Source organism: Euprymna scolopes, chromosome 34, assembly GCF_053919585.1.
Source record: "Euprymna scolopes isolate OS-2025 chromosome 34, ASM5391958v1, whole genome shotgun sequence".
NCBI lineage: Eukaryota > Metazoa > Mollusca > Cephalopoda > Sepiida > Sepiolidae > Euprymna > Euprymna scolopes.
In genome coordinates, this window is record NC_136515.1 from 2,408,705 (window position 1) to 2,425,615 (window position 16,911).

The following is a 16,911-nucleotide window of genomic DNA, read 5'->3' on the forward strand; positions in this document are numbered from 1 at the left end:
ACCCCAAAACTTGCCACTCTAAAACTTGTCACACTAAAACTTGTCACTCTAAAACTTGCCACTCTAAAACTTGTCACTCTAAAATTTACCACTCCAAAACTTGTCACTCTAAAACTTGTCACACTAAAACTTGCCACTCCAAAACTTGTCACTCTAAAACTTGTCACTCCAAAACTTGTCACTCTAAAACTTGCCACTCTTAAACTTGCCACTCTAAAACTTGTCACTCTAAAATTTACCACTCCAAAACTTGTCACTCTAATACTTGTTACACTAAAACTTGCCACTCAAAAAATTGTCACTCTAAAACTTGTCACTCCAAAACTTGTCACTCTAAAACTTGCCACTCTAAAACTTGTCACTCTAAAATTTACCACTCCAAAACTTGTCACTCTAAAACTTGCCACTCTAAAACTTGTCACTCAAAAACTTGTCACTCAAAAACTTGTCACTCTAAAACTTGTCACTCTAAAACTTGCCACTCTAAAACTTGTCACTCAAAAACTTGTCACTCCAAAGCTTGTCACTCTAAAACTTGTCACACTAAAACTTGCCACTCCAAAACTTGTCACTCTAAAATTTACCACCCCAAAACTTGCCACTCTAAAACTTGTCACACTAAAACTTGTCACTCTAAAACTTGCCACTCTAAAACTTGTCACTCTAAAATTTACCACTCCAAAACTTGTCACTCTAAAACTTGTCACACTAAAACTTGCCACTCAAAAAATTGTCACTCTAAAACTTGTCACTCCAAAACTTGTCACTCTAAAACTTGCCACTCTAAAACTTGTCACTCTAAAATTTACCACTCCAAAACTTGTCACTCTAAAACTTGCCACTCTAAAACTTGTCACTCAAAAACTTGTCACTCAAAAACTTGTCACTCTAAAACTTGTCACTCTAAAACTTGCCACTCTAAAACTTGTCACTCAAAAACTTGTCACTCCAAAGCTTGTCACTCTAAAACTTGTCACACTAAAACTTGCCACTCCAAAACTTGTCACTCTAAAATTTACCACCCCAAAACTTGCCACTCTAAAACTTGTCACACTAAAACTTGTCACTCTAAAACTTGCCACTCCAAAACTTGTCACTCTAAAACTTGTCACTCTTAAACTTGCCACTCTAAAACTTGCCACTCTAAAACTTGCCACTCTAAAACTTGTCACTCTAAAATTTACCACCCCAAAACTTGTCACTCTAAAACTTGTCACTCCAAAACTTGTCACTCTAAAACTTGCCACTCTTAAACTTGCCACTCTAAAACTTGTCACTCTAAAATTTACCACTCCAAAACTTGTCACTCTAATACTTGTCACACTAAAACTTGCCACTCAAAAAATTGTCACTCTAAAACTTGTCACTCCAAAACTTGTCACTCTAAAACTTGCCACTCTAAAACTTGTCACTCTAAAATTTACCACTCCAAAACTTGTCACTCTAAAACTTGCCACTCTAAAACTTGTCACTCAAAAACTTGTCACTCAAAAACTTGTCACTCTAAAACTTGTCACTCTAAAACTTGCCACTCTAAAACTTGTCACTCAAAAACTTGTCACTCCAAAGCTTGTCACTCTAAAACTTGTCACACTAAAACTTGCCACTCCAAAACTTGTCACTCTAAAATTTACCACCCCAAAACTTGCCACTCTAAAACTTGTCACACTAAAACTTGTCACTCTAAAACTTGCCACTCTAAAACTTGTCACTCTAAAATTTACCACTCCAAAACTTGTCACTCTAAAACTTGTCACACTAAAACTTGCCACTCCAAAACTTGTCACTCTAAAACTTGTCACTCCAAAACTTGTCACTCTAAAACTTGTCACTCTAAAACTTGCTTCTCTAAAACTTGCCACTCTAAAACTTGTCACTCTAAAATTTACCACTCCAAAACTTGTCACTCTAAAACTTGTCACACTAAAACTTGCCACTCCAAAACTTGTCACTCCAGAACTTGTCACTCTAAAACTTGTCACTCCAAAACTTGTCACTCCAAAACTTGTCACTCTAAAACTTGCTTCTCTAAAACTTGCCACTCTAAAACTTGTCACTCTAAAACTTGCCACTCCAAAACTTGCCCCTCTAAAACTTGTCACTCCAAAACTTGTCACTCCAAAACTTGTCACTCTTAAACTTGCTTCTCTAAAACTTGCCACTCTAAAACTTGTCACTCTAAAACTTGCCACTCCAAAACTTGTCACTCTAAAACTTGCTTCTCTAAAACTTGCCACTCTAAAACTTGTCACTCTAAAACTTGCCACTCCAAAACTTGTCACTCCAAAACTTGTCACTCCAAAACTTGTCACTCTTAAACTTGCTTCTCTAAAACTTGCCACTCTAAAACTTGTCACTCTAAAACTTGCCACTCCAAAACTTGCCCCTCTAAAACTTGTCACTCCAAAACTTGTCACTCCAAAACTTGTCACTCCAAAACTTGTCACTCTTAAACTTGCTTCTCTAAAACTTGCCACTCTAAAACTTGTCACTCTAAAACTTGCCACTCCAAAACTTGTCACTCTAAAACTTGCTTCTCTAAAACTTGCCACTCTAAAACTTGTCACTCTAAAACTTGCCACTCCAAAACTTGTCACTCCAAAACTTGCCCCTCTAAAACTTGTCACTCCAAAACTTGTCACTCCAAAACTTGTCACTCCAAAACTTGTCACTCCAAAACTTGTCACTCCAAAACTTGTCACTCTTAAACTTGCTTCTCTAAAACTTGCCACTCTAAAACTTGTCACTCTAAAACTTGCCACTCCAAAACTTGTCACTCCAAAACTTGCCCCTCTAAAACTTGTCACTCCAAAACTTGTCACTCCAAAACTTGTCACTCCAAAACTTGTCACTCCAAAACTTGTCACTCCAAAACTTGTCACTCCAAAACTTGCCACTCTAAAACTTGTCACTCTAAAACTTGCCCCTCTAAAACTTTCCACTCCAAAACTTGCCCCTCTAAAACTTGTCACTCCAAAACTTGTCACTCCAAAACTTGTCACTCTTAAACTTGCTTCTCTAAAACTTGCCACTCTAAAACTTGTCACTCTAAAACTTGCAACTCCAAAACTTGTCACTCTAAAACTTGCTTCTCTAAAACTTGTCATTCTAAAACTTGTCACTCTAAAACTTGCCACTCCAAAACTTGTCACTCCAAAACTTGCCCCTCTAAAACTTGTCACTCCAAAACTTGTCACTCCAAAACTTGTCACTCCAAAACTTGTCACTCCAAAACTTGTCACTCCAAAACTTGTCACTCCAAAACTTGCCACTCTAAAACTTGTCACTCTAAAACTTGCCCCTCTAAAACTTGCCACTCCAAAACTTGTCACTCCAAAACTTGTCACTCTTAAACTTGCTTCTCTAAAACTTGCCACTCAAAAACTTGTCACTCCAAAACTTGTCACTCCAAAACTTGTCACTCCAAAACTTGTCACTCCAAAACTTGTCACTCCAAAACTTGTCACTCCAAAACTTGTCACTCCAAAACTTGTCACTCTAAAACTTGTCACTCCAAAACTTGTCACTCCAAAACTTGTCACTCCAAAACTTGCCACTCAAAAACTTGTCACTCCAAAACTTGTCACTCCAAAACTTGTCACTCAAAAACTTGTCACTCCAAAACTTGTCCCTCCAAAACTTGTCACTCCAAAACTTGTCACTCCAAAACTTGTCACTCCAAAACTTGTCACTCTAAAACTTGCCACTCTAAAACTTGTCACTCTAAAACTTGCCCCTCTAAAACTTGTCACTCCAAAACTTGTCACTCCAAAACTTGTCACTCTTAAACTTGCTTCTCTAAAACTTGCCACTCTAAAACTTGTCACTCTAAAACTTGCAACTCCAAAACTTGTCACTCTAAAACTTGCTTCTCTAAAACTTGCCACTCTAAAACTTGTCACTCTAAAACTTGCCCCTCTAAAACTTGTCACTCCAAAACTTGTCACTCCAAAACTTGTCACTCTTAAACTTGCTTCTCTAAAACTTGCCACTCAAAAACTTGTCACTCTAAAACTTGCCACTCCAAAACTTGTCACTCTAAAACTTGTCACTCTAAATCTTGTCACACTAAAACTTGCTTCTCTAAAACTTGCTTCTCTAAAACTTGTCACTCCAAAACTTGTCACTCTAAATCTTGTCACACTAAAACTTGTCACTCTAAAACTTGTCACTCCAAAACTTGTCACTCTGAAACTTGTCACTCTAAATCTTGTCACACTAAAACTTTCTTCTCTAAAACTTGCTTCTCTAAAACTTGTCACTCCAAAACTTGTCACTCTAAATATTGTCACACTAAAACTTGCTTCTCTAAAACTTGCCACTCTAAAACTTGTCACTCTAAAACTTGCCACTCCAAAACTTGTCACTCTAAATCTTGTCACACTAAAACTTGCTTCTCTAAAACTTGCCACTCTAAAACTTGTCACTCTAAAACTTGCCACTCCAAAACTTGTCACTCTAAAACTTGCTTCTCTAAAACTTGCCACTCTAAAACTTGTCACTCTAAAACTTGCCACTCCAAAACTTGTCACTCCAAAACTTGCCCCTCTAAAACTTGTCACTCCAAAACTTGTCACTCCAAAACTTGTCACTCCAAAACTTGTCACTCCAAAACTTGTCACTCCAAAACTTGCCACTCTAAAACTTGTCACTCTAAAACTTGCCACTCCAAAACTTGTCACTCCAAAACTTGCCCCTCTAAAACTTGTCACTCCAAAACTTGTCACTCCAAAACTTGTCACTCCAAAACTTGTCACTCCAAAACTTGTCACTCCAAAACTTGTCACTCCAAAACTTGCCACTCTAAAACTTGTCACTCTAAAACTTGCCCCTCTAAAACTTGCCACTCCAAAACTTGTCACTCCAAAACTTGTCACTCTTAAACTTGCTTCTCTAAAACTTGCCACTCAAAAACTTGTCACTCCAAAACTTGTCACTCCAAAACTTGTCACTCCAAAACTTGTCACTCCAAAACTTGTCACTCCAAAACTTGTCACTCCAAAACTTGTCACTCCAAAACTTGTCACTCTAAAACTTGTCACTCCAAAACTTGTCACTCCAAAACTTGTCACTCCAAAACTTGCCACTCAAAAACTTGTCACTCCAAAACTTGTCACTCCAAAACTTGTCACTCAAAAACTTGTCACTCCAAAACTTGTCCCTCCAAAACTTGTCACTCCAAAACTTGTCACTCCAAAACTTGTCACTCCAAAACTTGTCACTCTAAAACTTGCCACTCTAAAACTTGTCACTCTAAAACTTGCCCCTCTAAAACTTGTCACTCCAAAACTTGTCACTCCAAAACTTGTCACTCTTAAACTTGCTTCTCTAAAACTTGCCACTCTAAAACTTGTCACTCTAAAACTTGCAACTCCAAAACTTGTCACTCTAAAACTTGCTTCTCTAAAACTTGCCACTCTAAAACTTGTCACTCTAAAACTTGCCCCTCTAAAACTTGTCACTCCAAAACTTGTCACTCCAAAACTTGTCACTCTTAAACTTGCTTCTCTAAAACTTGCCACTCAAAAACTTGTCACTCTAAAACTTGCCACTCCAAAACTTGTCACTCTAAAACTTGTCACTCTAAATCTTGTCACACTAAAACTTGCTTCTCTAAAACTTGCTTCTCTAAAACTTGTCACTCCAAAACTTGTCACTCTAAATCTTGTCACACTAAAACTTGTCACTCTAAAACTTGTCACTCTAAAACTTGTCACTCTGAAACTTGTCACTCTAAATCTTGTCACACTAAAACTTTCTTCTCTAAAACTTGCTTCTCTAAAACTTGTCACTCCAAAACTTGTCACTCTAAATATTGTCACACTAAAACTTGCTTCTCTAAAACTTGCCACTCTAAAACTTGTCACTCTTAAACTTGCCACTCCAAAACTTGTCACTCTAAATCTTGTCACACTAAAACTTGCTTCTCTAAAACTTGCCACTCTAAAACTTGTCACTCTAAAACTTGCCACTCCAAAACTTGTCACTCTAAAACTTGCTTCTCTAAAACTTGCCACTCTAAAACTTGTCACTCTAAAACTTGCCACTCCAAAACTTGTCACTCCAAAACTTGCCCCTCTAAAACTTGTCACTCCAAAACTTGTCACTCCAAAACTTGTCACTCCAAAACTTGTCACTCCAAAACTTGTCACTCCAAAACTTGTCACTCCAAAACTTGTCACTCCAAAACTTGCCACTCTAAAACTTGTCACTCTAAAACTTGCCCCTCTAAAACTTGCCACTCCAAAACTTGCCCCTCTAAAACTTGTCACTCCAAAACTTGTCACTCCAAAACTTGTCACTCTTAAACTTGCTTCTCTAAAACTTGTCACTCAAAAACTTGTCACTCTAAAACTTGTCACTCTAAAACTTGCAACTCCAAAACTTGTCACTCTAAAACTTGCAACTCCAAAACTTGTCACTCCAAAACTTGTCACTCCAAAACTTGTCACTCTAAAACTTGTCACTCTAAAACTTGCAACTCCAAAACTTGTCACTCTAAAACTTGCTTCTCTAAAACTTGCCACTCTAAAACTTGTCACTCTAAAACTTGCCACTCCAAAACTTGTCACTCCAAAACTTGCCCCTCTAAAACTTGTCACTCCAAAACTTGTCACTCCAAAACTTGTCACTCCAAAACTTGTCACTCCAAAACTTGTCACTCCAAAACTTGTCACTCAAAAACTTGTCACTCCAAAACTTGCCACTCTAAAACTTGTCACTCCAAAACTTGTCACTCCAAAACTTGTCACTCCAAAACTTGTCACTCCAAAACTTGTCACTCCAAAACTTGTCACTCCAAAACTTGTCACTCCAAAACTTGTCACTCCAAAACTTGTCACTCCAAAACTTGCCACTCTAAAACTTGTCACTCTAAAACTTGCCCCTCTAAAACTTGCCACTCCAAAACTTGTCACTCCAAAACTTGTCACTCTTAAACTTGCTTCTCTAAAACTTGCCACTCAAAAACTTGTCACTCCAAAACTTGTCACTCCAAAACTTGTCACTCCAAAACTTGTCACTCCAAAACTTGTCACTCCAAAACTTGTCACTCCAAAACTTGTCACTCCAAAACTTGTCACTCTAAAACTTGTCACTCCAAAACTTGTCACTCCAAAACTTGTCACTCCAAAACTTGCCACTCAAAAACTTGTCACTCCAAAACTTGTCACTCCAAAACTTGTCACTCAAAAACTTGTCACTCCAAAACTTGTCCCTCCAAAACTTGTCACTCCAAAACTTGTCACTCCAAAACTTGTCACTCCAAAACTTGTCACTCTAAAACTTGCCACTCTAAAACTTGTCACTCTAAAACTTGCCCCTCTAAAACTTGTCACTCCAAAACTTGTCACTCCAAAACTTGTCACTCTTAAACTTGCTTCTCTAAAACTTGCCACTCTAAAACTTGTCACTCTAAAACTTGCAACTCCAAAACTTGTCACTCTAAAACTTGCTTCTCTAAAACTTGCCACTCTAAAACTTGTCACTCTAAAACTTGCCCCTCTAAAACTTGTCACTCCAAAACTTGTCACTCCAAAACTTGTCACTCTTAAACTTGCTTCTCTAAAACTTGCCACTCAAAAACTTGTCACTCTAAAACTTGCCACTCCAAAACTTGTCACTCTAAAACTTGTCACTCTAAATCTTGTCACACTAAAACTTGCTTCTCTAAAACTTGCTTCTCTAAAACTTGTCACTCCAAAACTTGTCACTCTAAATCTTGTCACACTAAAACTTGTCACTCTAAAACTTGTCACTCTAAAACTTGTCACTCTGAAACTTGTCACTCTAAATCTTGTCACACTAAAACTTTCTTCTCTAAAACTTGCTTCTCTAAAACTTGTCACTCCAAAACTTGTCACTCTAAATATTGTCACACTAAAACTTGCTTCTCTAAAACTTGCCACTCTAAAACTTGTCACTCTTAAACTTGCCACTCCAAAACTTGTCACTCTAAATCTTGTCACACTAAAACTTGCTTCTCTAAAACTTGCCACTCTAAAACTTGTCACTCTAAAACTTGCCACTCCAAAACTTGTCACTCTAAAACTTGCTTCTCTAAAACTTGCCACTCTAAAACTCGTCACTCTAAAACTTGCCACTCCAAAACTTGTCACTCCAAAACTTGCCCCTCTAAAACTTGTCACTCCAAAACTTGTCACTCCAAAACTTGTCACTCCAAAACTTGTCACTCCAAAACTTGTCACTCCAAAACTTGTCACTCCAAAACTTGCCACTCTAAAACTTGTCACTCTAAAACTTGCCCCTCTAAAACTTGCCACTCCAAAACTTGCCCCTCTAAAACTTGTCACTCCAAAACTTGTCACTCCAAAACTTGTCACTCTTAAACTTGCTTCTCTAAAACTTGTCACTCAAAAACTTGTCACTCTAAAACTTGTCACTCTAAAACTTGCAACTCCAAAACTTGTCACTCTAAAACTTGCAACTCCAAAACTTGTCACTCCAAAACTTGTCACTCCAAAACTTGTCACTCTAAAACTTGTCACTCTAAAACTTGCAACTCCAAAACTTGTCACTCTAAAACTTGCTTCTCTAAAACTTGCCACTCTAAAACTTGTCACTCTAAAACTTGCCACTCCAAAACTTGTCACTCCAAAACTTGCCCCTCTAAAACTTGTCACTCCAAAACTTGTCACTCCAAAACTTGTCACTCCAAAACTTGTCACTCCAAAACTTGTCACTCCAAAACTTGTCACTCAAAAACTTGTCACTCCAAAACTTGCCACTCTAAAACTTGTCACTCCAAAACTTGTCACTCCAAAACTTGTCACTCTTAAACTTGCTTCTCTAAAACTTGTCACTCAAAAACTTGTCACTCTAAAACTTGTCACTCTAAAACTTGCTTCTCTAAAACTTGTCACTCAAAAACTTGTAACTCTAAAACTTGTCACTTTAAAACTTGCAACTCCAAAACTTGTCACTCTAAAACTTGCTTCTCTAAAACTTGCCACTCTAAAACTTGTCACTCTAAAACTTGCCACTCCAAAACTTGTCACTCCAAAACTTGCCCCTCTAAAACTTGTCACTCCAAAACTTGTCACTCCAAAACTTGTCACTCCAAAACTTGTCACTCCAAAACTTGTCACTCCAAAACTTGCCACTCTAAAACTTGTCACTCTAAAACTTGCCCCTCTAAAACTTGCCACTCCAAAACTTGCCCCTCTAAAACTTGTCACTCCAAAACTTGTCACTCCAAAACTTGTCACTCTTAAACTTGCTTCTCTAAAACTTGCCACTCAAAAACTTGTCACTCTAAAACTTGCCACTCCAAAACTTGTCACTCTAAAACTTGTCACTCTAAATCTTGTCACACTAAAACTTGCTTCTCTAAAACTTGCTTCTCTAAAACTTGTCACTCCAAAACTTGTCACTCTAAATCTTGTCACACTAAAACTTGTCACTCTAAAACTTGTCACTCTAAAACTTGTCACTCTGAAACTTGTCACTCTAAATCTTGTCACACTAAAACTTGCTTCTCTAAAACTTGCTTCTCTAAAACTTGTCACTCCAAAACTTGTCACTCTAAATCTTGTCACACTTAAACTTGCTTCTCTAAAACTTGCCACTCTAAAACTTGCTTCTCTAAAACTTGCCACTCCAAAACTTGTCACTCTAAATCTTGTCACACTAAAACTTGCTTCTCTAAAACTTGCCACTCTAAAACTTGTCACTCTAAAACTTGCCACTCCAAAACTTGTCACTCTAAAACTTGCTTCTCTAAAACTTGCCACTCTAAAACTTGTCACTCCAAAACTTTTCACTCCAAAACTTGCCCCTCTAAAACTTGTCACTCCAAAACTTGTCACTCCAAAACTTGTCACTCCAAAACTTGTCACTCCAAAACTTGTCACTCCAAAACTTGCCACTCTAAAACTTGTCACTCTAAAACTTGCCCCTCTAAAACTTGCCACTCCAAAACTTGCCCCTCTAAAACTTGTCACTCCAAAACTTGTCACTCCAAAACTTGTCACTCTTAAACTTGCTTCTCTAAAACTTGCCACTCTAAAACTTGTCACTCTAAAACTTGCAACTCCAAAACTTGTCACTCTAAAACTTGCTTCTCTAAAACTTGTCACTCCAAAACTTGTCACTCCAAAACTTGCCACTCCAAAACTTGCCCCTCTAAAACTTGTCACTCTAAAACTTGTCACTCTAAAACTTGTCACTCCAAAACTTGCCACTCCAAAACTTGTCACTCTTAAACTTGCTTCTCTAAAACTTGCCACTCTAAAACTTGTCACTCTAAAACTTGTCACTCTTAAACTTGTCACTCTAAAACTTGCCACTCCAAAACTTGTCACTCCAAAACTTGCCCCTCTAAAACTTGTCACTCCAAAACTTGTCACTCCAAAACTTGTCACTCCAAAACTTGTCACTCCAAAACTTGTCACTCCAAAACTTGCCACTCTAAAACTTGTCACTCTAAAACTTGCCCCTCTAAAACTTGCCACTCCAAAACTTGTCCCTCTAAAACTTGTCACTCCAAAACTTGTCACTCCAAAACTTGTCACTCCAAAACTTGCCACTCTTAAACTTGCTTCTCTAAAACTTGCCACTCCAAAACTTGTCACTCCAAAACTTGCCACTCTTAAACTTGCTTCTCTAAAACTTGTCACTCTAAAACTTGTCACTCCAAAACTTGTCATTCCAAAACTTGCCACTCTAAAACTTGTCACTCTAAAACTTGCCACTCCAAAACTTGCCACTCCAAAACTTGTCCCTCTAAAACTTGTCACTCCAAAACTTGTCACTCCAAAACTTGTCACTCCAAAACTTGTCACTCCAAAACTTGTCACTCCAAAACTTGCCACTCTAAAACTTGTCACTCTAAAACTTGCCCCTCTAAAACTTGCCACTCCAAAACTTGTCCCTCTAAAACTTGTCACTCCAAAACTTGTCACTCCAAAACTTGTCACTCCAAAACTTGTCACTCTTAAACTTGCTTCTCTAAAACTTGCCACTCTAAAACTTGTCACTCTAAAACTTGCCACTCCAAAACTTTTCACTCCAAAACTTGCCCCTCTAAAACTTGTCACTCCAAAACTTGTCACTCCAAAACTTGTCACTCCAAAACTTGTCACTCCAAAACTTGTCACTCCAAAACTTGCCACTCTAAAACTTGTCACTCTAAAACTTGCCCCTCTAAAACTTGCCACTCCAAAACTTGCCCCTCTAAAACTTGTCACTCCAAAACTTGTCACTCCAAAACTTGTCACTCTTAAACTTGCTTCTCTAAAACTTGCCACTCTAAAACTTGTCACTCTAAAACTTGCAACTCCAAAACTTGTCACTCTAAAACTTGCTTCTCTAAAACTTGTCACTCCAAAACTTGTCACTCCAAAACTTGCTTCTCTAAAACTTGCCACTCTAAAACTTGTCACTCTAAAACTTGTCACTCTAAAACTTGTCACTCCAAAACTTGCCACTCCAAAACTTGTCACTCTTAAACTTGCTTCTCTAAAACTTGCCACTCTAAAACTTGTCACTCTAAAACTTGTCACTCTTAAACTTGTCACTCTAAAACTTGCCACTCCAAAACTTGTCACTCCAAAACTTGCCCCTCTAAAACTTGTCACTCCAAAACTTGTCACTCCAAAACTTGTCACTCCAAAACTTGTCACTCCAAAACTTGTCACTCCAAAACTTGCCACTCTAAAACTTGTCACTCTAAAACTTGCCCCTCTAAAACTTGCCACTCCAAAACTTGTCCCTCTAAAACTTGTCACTCCAAAACTTGTCACTCCAAAACTTGTCACTCCAAAACTTGCCACTCTTAAACTTGCTTCTCTAAAACTTGCCACTCCAAAACTTGTCACTCCAAAACTTGCCACTCTTAAACTTGCTTCTCTAAAACTTGTCACTCTAAAACTTGTCACTCCAAAACTTGTCATTCCAAAACTTGCAACTCTAAAACTTGTCACTCTAAAACTTGCCACTCCAAAACTTGCCACTCCAAAACTTGTCCCTCTAAAACTTGTCACTCCAAAACTTGTCACTCCAAAACTTGTCACTCCAAAACTTGTCACTCCAAAACTTGTCACTCCAAAACTTGCCACTCTAAAACTTGTCACTCTAAAACTTGCCCCTCTAAAACTTGCCACTCCAAAACTTGTCCCTCTAAAACTTGTCACTCCAAAACTTGTCACTCCAAAACTTGTCACTCCAAAACTTGTCACTCTTAAACTTGCTTCTCTAAAACTTGCCACTCCAAAACTTGTCACTCCAAAACTTGTCACTCCAAAACTTGCCACTCCAAAACTTGCCCCTCTAAAACTTGTCACTCCAAACCTTGTCACTCCAAAACTTGTCACTCCAAAACTTGTCACTCCAAAACTTGTCACTCCAAAACTTGTCACTCCAAAACTTGCCACTCTAAAACTTGTCACTCTAAAACTTGCCCCTCTAAAACTTGCCACTCCAAAACTTGCCCCTCTAAAACTTGTCACTCCAAAACTTGTCACTCCAAAACTTGTCACTCTTAAACTTGCTTCTCTAAAACTTGCCACTCAAAAACTTGTCACTCTAAAACTTGCCACTCCAAAACTTGTCACTCTAAAACTTGTCACTCTAAAACTTGCCACTCCAAAACTTGTCACTCCAAAACTTGCCCCTCTAAAACTTGTCACTCCAAAACTTGTCACTCCAAAACTTGTCACTCCAAAACTTGTCACTCCAAAACTTGTCACTCCAAAACTTGTCACTCCAAAACTTGTCACTCCAAAACTTGCCACTCTAAAACTTGTCACTCTAAAACTTGCCCCTCTAAAACTTGCCACTCAAAAACTTGCCCCTCTAAAACTTGTCACTCCAAAACTTGTCACTCCAAAACTTGTCACTCTTAAACTTGCTTCTCTAAAACTTGCCACTCTAAAACTTGTCACTCTAAAACTTGCAACTCCAAAACTTGTCACTCTAAAACTTGCTTCTCTAAAACTTGTCACTCCAAAACTTGTCACTCCAAAACTTGCCACTCCAAAACTTGCCCCTCTAAAACTTGTCACTCCAAAACTTGTCACTCCAAAACTTGTCACTCCAAAACTTGCCACTCCAAAACTTGTCACTCTTAAACTTGCTTCTCTAAAACTTGCCACTCTAAAACTTGTCACTCTAAAACTTGTCACTCTAAAACTTGTCACTCCAAAACTTGCCACTCCAAAACTTGTCACTCTTAAACTTGCTTCTCTAAAACTTGCCACTCTAAAACTTGTCACTCTAAAACTTGTCACTCTAAAACTTGTCACTCTAAAACTTGCCACTCCAAAACTTGTCACTCCAAAACTTGCCCCTCTAAAACTTGTCACTCCAAAACTTGTCACTCCAAAACTTGTCACTCCAAAACTTGTCACTCCAAAACTTGTCACTCCAAAACTTGTCACTCCAAAACTTGTCACTCCAAAACTTGCCACTCTAAAACTTGTCACTCTAAAACTTGCCCCTCTAAAACTTGCCACTCCAAAACTTGTCCCTCTAAAACTTGTCACTCCAAAACTTGTCACTCCAAAACTTGCCACTCTTAAACTTGCTTCTCTAAAACTTGCCACTCCAAAACTTGTCACTCCAAAACTTGCCACTCTTAAACTTGCTTCTCTAAAACTTGTCACTCTAAAACTTGTCACTCCAAAACTTGTCACTCCAAAACTTGCCACTCTAAAACTTGTCACTCTAAAACTTGCCACTCCAAAACTTGCCACTCCAAAACTTGTCCCTCTAAAACTTGTCACTCCAAAACTTGTCACTCCAAAACTTGTCACTCCAAAACTTGTCACTCCAAAACTTGTCACTCCAAAACTTGCCACTCTAAAACTTGTCACTCTAAAACTTGCCCCTCTAAAACTTGCCACTCCAAAACTTGTCCCTCTAAAACTTGTCACTCCAAAACTTGTCACTCCAAAACTTGTCACTCCAAAACTTGTCACTCTTAAACTTGCTTCTCTAAAACTTGCCACTCCAAAACTTGTCACTCCAAAACTTGTCACTCCAAAACTTGCCACTCCAAAACTTGCCCCTCTAAAACTTGTCACTCCAAAACTTTTCACTCCAAAACTTGTCACTCCAAAACTTGCCACTCCAAAACTTGTCACTCTTAAACTTGCTTCTCTAAAACTTGCCACTCTAAAACTTGTCACTCTAAAACTTGCCACTCCAAAACTTGTCACTCCAAAACTTGCCCCTCTAAAACTTGTCACTCCAAAACTTGTCACTCCAAAACTTGTCACTCCAAAACTTGTCACTCCAAAACTTGTCACTCCAAAACTTGTCACTCCAAAACTTGCCACTCTAAAACTTGTCACTCTAAAACTTGCCCCTCTAAAACTTGCCACTCCAAAACTTGCCCCTCTAAAACTTGTCACTCCAAAACTTGTCACTCCAAAACTTGTCACTCTTAAACTTGCTTCTCTAAAACTTGCCACTCTAAAACTTGTCACTCTAAAACTTGTCACTCCAAAACTTGTCACTCTAAAACTTGCTTCTCTAAAACTTGCCACTCTAAAACTTGTCACTCTAAAACTTGCCCCTCTAAAACTTGTCACTCCAAAACTTGTCACTCCAAAACTTGTCACTCTTAAACTTGCTTCTCTAAAACTTGCCACTCAAAAACTTGTCACTCCAAAACTTGCCACTCTAAAACTTGTCACTCTAAAACTTGCCCCTCTAAAACTTGCCACTCCAAAACTTGCCCCTCTAAAACTTGTCACTCCAAAACTTGTCACTCCAAAACTTGTCACTCTTAAACTTGCTTCTCTAAAACTTGCCACTCTAAAACTTGTCACTCTAAAACTTGTCACTCCAAAACTTGTCACTCTAAAACTTGCTTTTCTAAAACTTGCCACTCTAAAACTTGTCACTCTAAAACTTGCCCCTCTAAAACTTGTCACTCCAAAACTTGTCACTCCAAAACTTGTCACTCTTAAACTTGCTTCTCTAAAACTTGCCACTCAAAAACTTGTCACTCTAAAACTTGCCACTCCAAAACTTGTCACTCTAAAACTTGTCACTCTAAATCTTGTCACACTAAAACTTGCTTCTCTAAAACTTGCTTCTCTAAAACTTGTCACTCCAAAACTTGTCACTCTAAATCTTGTCACACTAAAACTTGTCACTCTAAAACTTGTCACTCTAAAACTTGTCACTCTGAAACTTGTCACTCTAAATCTTGTCACACTAAAACTTGCTTCTCTAAAACTTGCTTCTCTAAAACTTGTCACTCCAAAACTTGTCACTCTAAATCTTGTCACACTAAAACTTGCTTCTCTAAAACTTGCCACTCTAAAACTTGTCACTCTAAAACTTGCCACTCCAAAACTTGTCAGTCTAAATCTTGTCACTCCAAAATTGTCACTCTTAAACTTGTTACTCCCAAAACTAATGTTGTCGTTCGACCTTCCAATTCAATTTTTTTAATATTTGCACTTTCCCACCAATTTTCCCCGACTAAAACCCTAATATAAAGTTTTGCATGAGTTCGAATACCCTATATATAAAGTTTCATGTCTGTAGATCAAAAACTGACAGAGTAGTTTGATAGGCAATTTTTTTAAACAAATATATATACACATACATAAATATATATATAGAAAGAGGTTTTTGTTTGCTATAAACTTTTTATGCAAATATTATGCAAGTATAAATCATGTAGAATATTTGCATGAATATAATTACACGTAATAGTTAACTAAAGATGATCATCTCATAAGAAAATTGAAAAAAACTAATAGAGAATTAATTAAAATGAATGTTTAAAAGAATATGCAAATTAGCTTGATCTTTTGCAGATGAATCCAATTCTACGACCCATATATAACAAAGTTGTATTTTCCTTTTAAATAAACAGAAAAAACGGGTTTTTGATATGAATATTAATACACAAAATAAAAAAAAAATTATAGGAGTATAGATTGCTTTAAACCTTTTTTTTTAGCAAGGGGGCATAACTGTCACTTAAAATAATTTCCCTCAAAGGGAGGTAACTTAGATCCTTTACACATTAGTGGAGAAGAACAAATTGTGGGCTAAAATGGACACTTTTTTTTTTTACTTACTTTTTGTTTTCTGGTGGTTGACGTAATCCAACACATTCTTGTTATATTTGGCAAGGATTTTGCTGGAGGAACTGGAATTGGAAAAAAATAGAAAATCATTTAATTAATTTTTTAAATTCCAATTATCATGAAAAGATGATTTGTCTGTTTGTTTTGAGGGAATTTTATTTTATTTTTTTTTTTTTTTACATAGGAATCACCACTTATCAAGGCCAAGAGGCCACTCAAGGATAAGGGTTAAAGAGTGTACAGTAGACATTGGACAATATAGTAATCATTAGTAATGAAAATTTGGTAAATTTGATAACTTATATAGAACGGCTCATCAAGAACTTATTTACGTTAGACTTGAACAAAACCATATTGTAGTCAGCCGGAAAGCAGGAAAACGGAAGACAATTCCACAGGCGGGCAGTTCCAAGAAAGAAGCTTTGTTCATGGAATCTACGTTTAGGTTTAGGCACAGATAAAGAGTGTGGGGGAATTATTGATAGTGTGTACAGCTAGACGAGTGTTTCTTGTGAAAGTTTGGCGAGGGGGGAGCATAGATTGAAGCTCAGTCGAACATCTTCATTCAGTAAGAAAGTAATAAAACTCCCAACTGGATGTTTACTCAGCGGCTGTCACAGACAAAGTGTGTAAATGCGTCACTACGCGTAAGCTCCGCGCACCCAACCGGTCAAAAAAATAAAAATAATTAGTATTGTGATGATTAATCGGAATCGGAATCGGGAATTGGAAAAATTGACAAATTTGGTGGCATCAGAATCGGAAAAATCGGTGCTTATTTTCCGATGCCAAAAACGATTCTTTTAATTTTCTGTTTTATTTGATTTTGTTTAAATCAAAA

At 37.6% G+C, this 16,911-nt stretch overlaps 1 protein-coding gene across 1 annotated transcript in view; it reads right to left on the bottom strand.

The window, feature by feature from the left end:
* LOC145259082 (coiled-coil domain-containing protein 24-like) overlaps positions 1–16,911 on the bottom strand; it is a 56,650-nt gene that overhangs the window by 24,761 nt on the left and 14,978 nt on the right. Inside the window, exon 4 of the mRNA XM_080116718.1 lies at positions 16,062–16,132. Coding sequence (XP_079972844.1) covers positions 16,062–16,132 — 71 coding nt within the window. The remainder of the gene's footprint in view (positions 1–16,061; positions 16,133–16,911) is intronic.